This window comes from Leuresthes tenuis, unplaced genomic scaffold, assembly GCF_036924035.1.
Source record: "Leuresthes tenuis unplaced genomic scaffold, fLeuTen1.0.hap1 SCAF_13, whole genome shotgun sequence".
NCBI classification, from domain to species: Eukaryota; Metazoa; Chordata; class Actinopteri; order Atheriniformes; family Atherinopsidae; genus Leuresthes; species Leuresthes tenuis.
In genome coordinates this window covers 20468302-20479001 of record NW_027325367.1, presented here as the reverse complement: position 1 = coordinate 20479001, position 10700 = coordinate 20468302, and the positions used below count along the sequence as shown (strand labels likewise).

Genomic DNA, 10700 nt, shown 5'->3' with positions numbered 1-10700 from the left:
AGAGGCAGAGTTTCATTACTCTAATCTTCACTGCAGCATTAGCAGAAGTGATGAGAGTTCACTTAACTGAAGGTTACAGGGCTTGTCTGCAAAGATTTCTACAGTGAAAGAGGAGAACGTACTGGAGGTGTTTTTACTTTGCATTGCTAGATGCAATTATAATACTAGATTTACAAACAGCATAAGTCCTGTTTTACAACTATTTCATACATTTCAGACTTGAATTATACTTTATTAATCACAAAGTGAAATTAGATTGTTGCAATATATTATTGATCATCAGAAAAAAAAACTAAATAAAAACAAATGTCATAAAGTAAGGCTATTTCAGGAATGAACTCCTGTAACTGTCCTTACTGCTTATTTGTTCATTTCTTTGAGTCATTGGCTCTGAACCTGCGAAGATCAGATGACTGAAATGAAAATGAAAGAACACCTAGGAATGGATACCTCTTCACCACCTCTACCTCTTTTCATGGTCTGGAAAGAGTGTCCAGCTTATTCTTGATCCTCCCAAATGCAACAGTTAGCTTTGTTTTTTACGTTTAAAATGAAGCAATTGTTCCAACACCATGCAAATGTTCCCAGTATCCAGCTTCCTGCCCAACACCAACATCTCAAGTTGTACTGGAACTGTAGTGTACTGGGTGAAGAGAAGCCATGAGGATGCAATTGTTATACTCAGAAGAAGTGTTAAAGGCAAATATCAGTAGTAGTGACCAGTTCAGATTTTGTAGCATAAAACCACCTGAAAGCAAAATAGTCATAGAGGTGCATGGATATATAATATAACCATAAAACAAAATAAAACACTCTTGAGATCTATATCTCTTCAAATTTGTCATTACAACTGTCCATCCTCACTTAATATAACAAAATAATTGGTGTATTTGTTTAAATTTCCATTTGATTTAGCACAATTCTGAAATTATGCCAGTAGCATAACCACTGATTGCCATTATGGTGTCTAATTTTGCCACTTGTCTAGCGAAGAGGGCATTCTCTTCCTTGAGCTTTCATATGGGAACTATTCAATATGGCCTCTTACTGTAATAAGCTGATGCTAAGCTAAGGTGATGTTGAAGACATTACTACTGAACGCTTAACATCAACTCCTTGTAAAAGCATCGTGGTGCTACTACTTAGCTAACAAAGAAATTAGATTTCAGCCACTGAATTATTTTTTCTTTTCCCCACGTAGTGTACATGGGTTTCTGTCTGAAACAACTATGATGTGAACTTTGTTTTTTCACACTTTAACACAAAATGTTATGTGCGAGTGCCCTTTTGACCTCCGGTCCACCAAAGATTTTCTTTTTAGCTCTAAATTCTCTCCTGTTATTCCTCCAAGAAGCTCAGTGAAGAATTGAGGGGATGTGTGTACCTTAACAAAATACATCTCAGACTGCTGAGGCCTCATATCAGCTAACATCATCTCTCATCGTTGGAGACTTCTTCCTTTTTTTTTTAAGTTAAAGTATCTACTGTCGGAGACTAGGAGAGATCACAGATGTGTCAAACAATTTATGGAGCAGAGCAGGGGGGTTGGGGTTACTCTTCTCGTCTGAACTGACACCGCTGAGCACCACAAACTGAGAAAATAGATCGGTGGTTACGTTGCATTGCATTTTATTGCAGTGTCATTTTGTAGATCGCCATACTGACTTTAACAAGACTACAAACACGTTTCTCATGAATCACAAAACAGATGTCACCAATCATTGTTTAAAATTTCATCTTTATTTAATTCATATTCCATTTAAGAGTTTCTGGACACAGTCCATGTAGTAATACAGAATACTTTTTCCCAAGCTTGTGAAAACAAAACTTAAGTAACTGCAAGTCTGTGACTAAGATTGATGATCAGTAATAAATGGTGTAGATGTGACGAGGATATGATATATGATCGGCAACATTCCTAATGCCTGTTTTTAATTTCCTGTTCATAAGAGGATAGTATATCAGTGATCATTAGTGACAGTGACCCTCATGCTGCAAGCTCTTTCAGGCGTAAGTACAGATCCAACAAAATATACCGTAACTTAAACTTTTTTTTGTACAAACTGGTGAAATGATGAGGAAATGTTTACAATAAAAATAAGCCCCAACAAGAAATCTAGACATTTTCAAGCAATATTAAAAAAAAGAAAGACAAAAAAAAGGAAATTCACACATGGAACAAATGAGAGGGGAAAAAACTGCAGAGACACAAAACAGGAAACTAAAACTCAAACGCAAAGTTATGTGATGCAACAACCCAGAAAAATTACTTTAAAAGTTAAAGACAGAATTCTTTTTTCTCTTTGGAAAGTTCTCAGTCACATTTAGCTTATGCACATATACTTTATTTGAAGAAATGCTACCACACTGCAACAATACAGTGTAGACAATTAATATAAATAATTAGTGTTGCAGTTATTTATGGTAGGGCTTTATACTGTTCCGATTTAATTTTCCCCCCATCTTTTAAGACATCCTATGTCTCGGTGAATGCTACATGTAAATACAGTGAAATATCTGGGCAAACAACACAAGCACAAACTGTTCAAATATCAGGCATATATATATATATATATATATATATATATATATATATATATATATATATATATATGCCTATGTATATATTTTAAACAAGTAAAAAGGTTTGATGTCCACAAAGAAGAAAATCAAAACCCAACTTAAAGCAGATATTACGCACAAAACACTGCAAGACAAACAGCAGCAATCCTCTGTAGCCCAGTTCAACCTTGTATACAAGGATTAAAATAGATTTTCTATGTCAAGTATTCAAGGCAAAGCGCCACAGCATGCTCACAGGAAACACATAGGGTCCCACTAAATCTCTGCATGGATTTGTTTGAACATGACTCTGTGTTTTATAAGCAGAGGGTTTGAGGTCAAAGGGACCACTTTCGACAAGAGAATCTCAAAGCTTGAGTGGACCTCTACTAGTTAATCCCCGTTTTCCCTTTATGTCACCATCCACACCGTTAATAACCTGAGCTCCTGTTTCCATGAAAGAAAAAGCACCTGTAATCCCATGTTATACAAATATATTATCCCCGCTATCCTGAGACAGCAAAGCAGCTATTGTTGACTCCTGCAGGAAGAACTGCAGTCAGAAGGGTCCAGAGTTGGTTTCATCGTGGCTACAGAGGAGCCATTACAGTCTCTTAAGCACACTTTGTGTCAGTGGGAGTCCACTTTCAAAGCAGAGCGCACTCTGGCCTCCAGCTGGTCTGCTGGGGGCCGAGCATCCGGGTTTGAGGCGAGCATGTCTAAAAGCAGGGCACACATGGCTGGACCAGGAGGGGGTGGCAGCGGGGGCGCTCTCTTAAACTTCATAGGGATGCACAGCTGAAGGTCAGCATTCTCCCACAGAGCTTCCCCGAGTGGCATCAACCAGCCTGAGCGGCCCTTGCACACGTAGGCACCTACAGAACAAACATTTGGGAAATCCAGATAATTTACCATCCAGGAGCTTCCCGTCTCTCTCTAGCAACATAGACTGCAGGGAGTCCCCTGGTCTCAGTAACTGCTGGTTTGCATATTTTTCAGAAACTGCAAATTGTGTAAAAGATGTGATTAGTTAATCGTTCAGTTTATAAATCAAAAATTATACTATGACCAGCCAACAACATTTTTTCTATGAGAAATGTGACCAATAAAAGTTAATAAATGTTATGAATCTCATTCAAACCAAAAGTATGTTTTGCTTTGTCGGTTTTTGTTTTTGTTTTTTTAAACTGGAGTAATAACGAGTTGCTCTGACTTTTTTTGGAGGCTTCACCAAAGCTATAAATATCATAAAATTCAATTACCATTCTCAGCTGTACTGGACTTTGATTCTATTTGGGTCCAATGCATGAGGTCTTGATTCACTGTGGGTCATACTTGGCTCTCTGGCTCTTGCAAAGGAGCATTTAGAGTAAACTAGTGTGGGTTTAGAGTGCTGCAAATCGACATTTGACAGAGGAGGGGGACAGTTGATTACAAGTGGGCACACGCTAATCTGCAAAACCACAGAACCAAACTGGGAATGAGCTTGTTGTGTGCCGTAAAGCTTTAAGGGACACAAACCATATAACAGAAATTAAATAAAAAGGAGCTAATATTTCCACATCTAAAAAAAAAAAAAGATAATTAATTAAAACAAGGTCCTGACATTGTTATTGCTTTTCATAACAACAAGCTACAGTCTGGTAGCTAAAGTACTGTGAGTTGTATTTGCACAACAGACAAGAATACTTAAGAGACTAAACAGACAGCTGGCGGTTGGTGGAGTGAAAATCATGTCAATATTACCCTGTCACGTCTAGACTCCGTAAACCACAGACCTCACTGGCAGTCCATATCTCCGTGTTTCATTTTTAAGGCAAAACTGCTCGTTTTTGAGCAACATTTTAGAACACTGTCAACAAGTTTTTTCTAATGGCATGTTCCTGTGTTGCCTTTATATGTTCAACCAACCATGACATCCTCTGGATGTTATATGTTACATGTTTTATTGCACATAATAACCCTTTTAAATAGCCAACGCTACATCTGCCAATATGTTTATTCAGACTTGCCAAGTTGGGCCAAGTTCCTTTTACTTTCTTCCTCAGTAGAGAGGAAGCCACAGTTCTTGTTCTTGGTTGCTGATCAGAATAATTAAAAGAGCATAAGAAAAACTTTGGCCACTACCAATTCGAATTTGTCATTTGTCAATGCTTTACATTTCTTTAGACTACATGATAAATTGAAATAAATTTGCAGGTTAATGAAGAGAAATCTTTTTAAAAAATGTTGTTGCAAACCTAAAATACATCAAGTGCTGAAATCAAAGAGGATTATCCATGAAAATAATAAATAAATTCATCAACTGGTACTTAATCTCTTGATTACTTATAGGCCTCAAGCACATGTAGAACTATTTTAATGGTCAGCTCTGATTCTACACACTGCATGTGTAGTCTTTCTTCTTTCCCCCTATCCTGCCTTGTCTAATAACTGTAGATTTGTGCATCTCGAGGGAGGAGAACGTTAAATAATGGACCAATATATATCAACTGCAAAAAGCCTTAAAAAGCCTCTCCCTAAAAGAAAGGATCGGGGCTGTTAAATTCCTTTTTGCTTTTTATGTTAAAATCTACTCAAATGTCCCCTCTCCCACCAACAGTAACCCTGTCAATCAGCCTGATGAAGTCTCAGTGACTCAAGCAGTTTTGCAGGCACTAAATTCAGAGATAATAGTCCATATTCCCCAGCCAGCTGCTGTGGTCGGTCCCCATTTTTGTGAATGAAATGAGACATTTGTATTACGGCCATTTAATTTCTCTCTGACAGCGGCGCGCAGAGCAGAACTGAGTTGCCGTGCTCTCATGTATTAAGACGTGGTGGGGCCACATGGGGTTTTGATGGGAAACCGGGACAGAGAAAGATGAATCAAAATCTCTCTCAACAGAACTGCACAGCGACTGTAGGCTTTGCAGTGACTAGTCCTGCACTAATTTCACTTGCAAGATATATAATCCAAAAAATATGTGTGATCAATGATATTGTCATTTTAATGCTTACCAGTACCAGAACCTGTGTATGCTTAATTAATTAATTCTAATGTATGTTCAATATATGTTATGTTACTGCTACTGGATGCTTGAATTTTGCTTCTGGATCAATAAAGTATCTATCTATCTATCTATCTATCTATCTATCTATCTATCTATCTATCTATCTATCTATCTATCTATCTATCTATCTATCTATCTATTCCATTGTGTCACTTTAACTTTCACTTACTGTTCTTAATTATTGTTTTTATTCAATTATTCAGAAAACAAAGCACCAGCACACCACAACAAAATCCTTGAATGTGTAAACCTACTTTGCGATGAAAACTGTTTCTGATTCATATCAGATCTTATCTTATTATCTGAACCACTGCTGTTGACTGATTGGATTTTGTTTATTACAGCTAAAAGTTAAAAGTGAGAAAACTCGAATCGTGCAGCCAAGGAACAAGATAAACTTCACATATCCATACCCGGCCGGACTCGAATGCACCACCTTTGATTTACCTACTTTTTTACCTAAGTGAATGCACTCTGTGCAGGTTTAAAGGAGACAGACTGCATGCAAATAGAAGACCTACAGTATATGAAGGAAAATAACAAAACATTAATTTTTTTCTTGGTTTGATTAGAGAGATCTAGATACATCATTGATATTTCCCTTCAACTCCAAATCATACTGCATTCGCTGGACCTCAGAAGTGTGAAGTTGAATCTTGCGTTTTGCTTTTTCACAGAGAAATGATGCAACAGTGAAACCCAGAGTTTAGAGAGCCAGTATAAGTAACGTGATTTTTGACTGGTGTACTAAATGGCCAGCTGGCGGTTGCATTCCTCTGTGTGTGGGGATGTGTTTTAACAACCTGGGCCAGTTCAACACATGGCTCGCAACATGGTTTGATCGAACTGCAGAAATAGGAAATGTGAGAGAAGAAAATCAGTTTCAAGTGTGTGAAAGTGTTAGGTTATACACTGCATGCTGTTTCATATGATAATAATGTGCTTCAAAGGTTACTGAGTACTTCCAATTTCTCAAAAGAGACAGACCATGTGGAACAGAGCAGTGGAGTGGAGTGAGTGAGCGGGTCACACCACACCCTAAAACAGACTGATTTAAAAGAGGTTGAGATTTGTGGATGAAAGGGGAGTTTAGGGACTGCCTAAGAGTAATTTGGCCAAAACTTTTAATTAATAAAAAAACAGACATTTAATTTAGACCTTAGCAAATGTGTCAAATATTCCAAATCTACGCAGTCTTTGACTGTCATCTATGTGTAACGTCAGCATCACATTATCTGGAAAAATAACTCTTGGGTTCCGCTAACAAAACATTGTGCAGCAGAGCCATTCATTCCTTAACAGGCGACATGCACCCACTCCAGTGTCTAGAGTGGTTAGGACATTTAATAACAGATGCTTTTAGGGTTAGCCGCATAGCCACTTTTGTGAGATTGTTTATATATATCAAAGTTGATATATCAGCAAGGTCCCGTTAATGGGCTGTCCTCCCACGTTCATCTTACATCCAAAATGTTCCCACACCAAACTTAAGGAGTGCAGCTCTAAAACCAAGTCAATTTCGACTTTTCTCCCAAACTTTCTAACTGGAATTGTGCGGTTTTCTGGGGAAAAAAAACAGTTCATTATCTGTGAGTGTGTCTAGCTTAATGTATAATACAGACAAATAAAGTATAATTACATTACTCAAATACCAACTCATCTATAGTTTTGCAAAATGTAACCAATCTTCATTGATGAAGGCTGATGCTATATTAATGCACTCCATTATGGCCCAAATGTGGGTAGAGGTAATAGAACATATACAAAAAAAAATGACACTATGCCACAGACACTGCTCAGATATATGTTGCCAGCAGCAACACTACTTTTGTAGCGCAGAAGGCTGAATTACATACTGTCAGCTTGCATTAGGAATTCAAGGTACAACAATCCATATCAACATGATCATGAATCATCATTCATCTCTTCGCCATTTAGGTAATTGTACTATCCATGGGTGATGAATGTATGATGTATAGTCTTTGACATTTTTAATATGTACCAGTTCATTAAGTCAAACTTGATTCAGTGTGACACGTCAACCTGTCTGACCACACACTCAACCTCTGCCGCCTCTCTGAAAGCGCTGTGATTGGTGAGGACAGTCAACAGCCAGTTGTCATGATGTGTAATGTTGGTGTCTCTTTTTTACACTTACCCAGCTGCTCCTGCGTCGCCCCTTCCTCCAGAAAAGTGATTCTCTCCAGGACAGCCCAGAACATCACACCCAGGGAGAAGATGTCTGCCTGTGCAGTGTAGCTCAGCCCGCCCCACACCTCTGGAGCCATGTAGAAGTCAGAGCCACAGGTGGAGGAGAAGCGCTGCCTGGTCCGATCGCCGTCCATCACGCCTTCACACATCTTACTCAGACCAAAATCTGCCACCTTGAGGTGGAGCAGGGAGATTAATTGACAGAGATACACAATATGACTTATGTCAGCACAAAGCTTCAGCACACTTTGCTTAAATATGTGACTCCAAGACATTTATTTCCCCCCTTTTAAATCTTTACATGAGTCTACCGACATGGGCTTGCTCTACATGTCAAGATGTGGAAAACAAATAATCAACAACTGTTTGAATAGTTGAAAAACAAAGTCCCTTAACTGTTGATTTTGCCAATTCAAGCTTCTCAGAAACTAAGTGTTTTCTAGATTTTGTTTGTCTTCTTTGACAATCAACTGAACATTCATTAGTTTGTGATTGGTGGTTAGGATAGGGATTTTCTTTGTTTGCTTTCTATCATTCTATTGACATGTGAGTATGTAAACAAAAGAAAAAAAATTCAAGGTTTGGAAAACATGGCGCTGTAACAACTGGCTGCCTAACTTACCCCCCTCCATTTTTCTTTTGAAAATGCCAAACATGTCAATGTCTTAGCATCTCAAATGCCACATTATTTCTAATAAGCGAAATTGAATATCTTTGGCTTTGATGATAATGACTTACCTTTGGCTTAGGGGAAATTTTGACAGACATTTTTCACAACCATTTGATGTTTTGTAGATCAAGCGAAAGAGAAAATCAGTAGCTGCAGCCCTTATCTAGAGTCCTGAATCAATACACAAATACATATCGGCCTTTTCAAGTGCTCATTTTGATGTCCAAGAGTCCAAGATATAGATATGTTTGGCATTTAGATTTTATATCAGCAGATCAGATTTAGCTTTGTTTTGTTTGCTTCTGTGATCTGTGAAGATCAAACACTCACTGAGAAAAAAGTACTGTACTTCCCTCAATTCTGAACAGTTAGTTTCACTAAAAGTTTGATGCCATGATATGAGAGGAAAATAGTGACACACCACAACAATATACCAACCTTAACAACAGGGCCTTTTGGCGTCACACAGACCAGAACATTGTCAGGCTTCAGGTCTCTATGAATGACACCCAAACTATGCAGAAAGGCCACAGCACTGCAGAGCTGTTGCACCACGCTATGGTTACGCTGGGCATCTGGGGGTCTGGAGAGCAGGTACTGATTCAAGTCACCTCCATCACAGTACTCCATCACAAGCCACAGGGCCAAGCAGCGCAGAGGTCCAGGCTGCTCTTCCTCCCTCTGGGCAGATCTCTTCCTGGCTCGGTTTGGAGGCCTTTGTGGGGTTGTCGAATCAGATGTACTCGATTTAGTCGTGTCAGGGAGCTTAGCTCCCCCCTGGGCAGTGTTTGTCCGATCCTGAAGTCTAGAGGCAGGGTTAGTCCTTCTCTGGGTGGTGGACTGGACGTTGTTTCTTTCCTGACTTTGTGGTGCTCCACCCATACTGCCCTTTAGCACACTCTCAACTAGACGCAGAGGCAGCTTCCCTGGTCTTAAAGGTTTCAGGCTCCTTTGTCCGGTCTGCAGGAGGCAGCTGTGAAGGGCGATGACATTGAGATGGTTCTTTGCATGGCCCATGGTTCTCATGGCCCACAGTTCTTGCAGGTAGAGTTCAATACACTCCGGGTTGCTGCAGGGGAGTCGTTTAATGGCCACCCTGTGTCCTGTTTTGGCCATATGGCCCTCAAAGACGACACCATAACTGCCTCGTCCAACCTCCTTCTCTAAGGTGTACAGCTCCTCCATCTTTAAACTGGGGGCCTGACAAAAACAAAACATGTTTTTTTTTTTTAGCATGATCAATAAGTCATAGATAAAGAAAGGCTGAATAAAGTGGTTGATTAACTAACATATGGACAGCTCTGTAAAACAGTAGGTAAACGTTCAGGGGTTCTAAAAGCTAAAATATGACATTGTATAGCTAGTCACAACTAGCAAACTTCGCCGCTGTGCTACTGCTAACCTTTTACTCAAGGTAAATACAAAACAAATCTTTAACCGTTATTCATGGGCTGATGTCAAGTGACCATAGGTTTTCAGATGAAAATTTAGAAACTTATACAATGATATAAATATTCAAAGTGACCCTCGAGACCAGTTAACTTCCTGAGCAAGTTAAACATAACACTGACTGTGGCAACTAGTCAAAAAGGGAAGCGAAACGCAATCCTCTAACGTTAGATCTGATCTGTTATTTTGATTTCCGACTTACCCACGCAAGAGCAGTTTATATCATAAAGCCTTACGTACGCAGGCCACATAAGTGACAGTCCGTTTCGTACTACGTCGAATTACTTTAGCCTTGTCTCAGTCTCTGATAATCGAATAAAGTTAAATAACAGAAAAGCGACGGTCAACAAACAAAACAGACTTCCGTGTCTAATTTCGGAACGTCCCGCTCAACGTAAACGTGCATCACGATTGGCTACCGTATCTAAGACGCTTGTTACAATTGGTTGGGAGCAGAGCTCTTAAAAAGATTCGAACTGTTTAAACCAACCGACAGTAAGCTCTGAGCCGTACATGGCCTGTTGTGATACGGAAATGAACAGAATATGAAGGGAATAGAAATAGTTGACGAAGAGCCAGTGTTCACAAACGATGACTTTACGTCATAATAATACATTTAAAAACGATAAAGTGGCAATGCCTGATAGCTCAAACAGGTTTATAAATGTTATCTTAGCCAAAATGCGTTGATATAACGCACCCAAGAGATTATTCATTGTAGCAGTACATTAGCTGGACCTCGGTCTATTGCAATA

At 39.1% G+C, this 10700-nt stretch overlaps 1 protein-coding gene across 1 annotated transcript; it reads right to left on the bottom strand.

Moving 5' to 3' along the window:
- Positions 1 to 2630: 2630 nt before the first annotated feature.
- LOC140267431 (serine/threonine-protein kinase pdik1l-B) lies at positions 2631 to 10315 on the bottom strand. Its single transcript, XM_072362703.1, has 4 exons — positions 10148 to 10315; positions 8935 to 9696; positions 7774 to 7999; positions 2631 to 3437 (listed from the first exon to the last, which is right to left on the bottom strand). The coding sequence occupies exons 2-4, from the start codon at positions 9679 to 9681 to the stop codon at positions 3193 to 3195; spliced, it is 1218 nt and encodes a 405-aa protein (XP_072218804.1). The 5' UTR covers positions 9682 to 9696; positions 10148 to 10315; the 3' UTR covers positions 2631 to 3192.
- Positions 10316 to 10700: the final 385 nt, after the last annotated feature.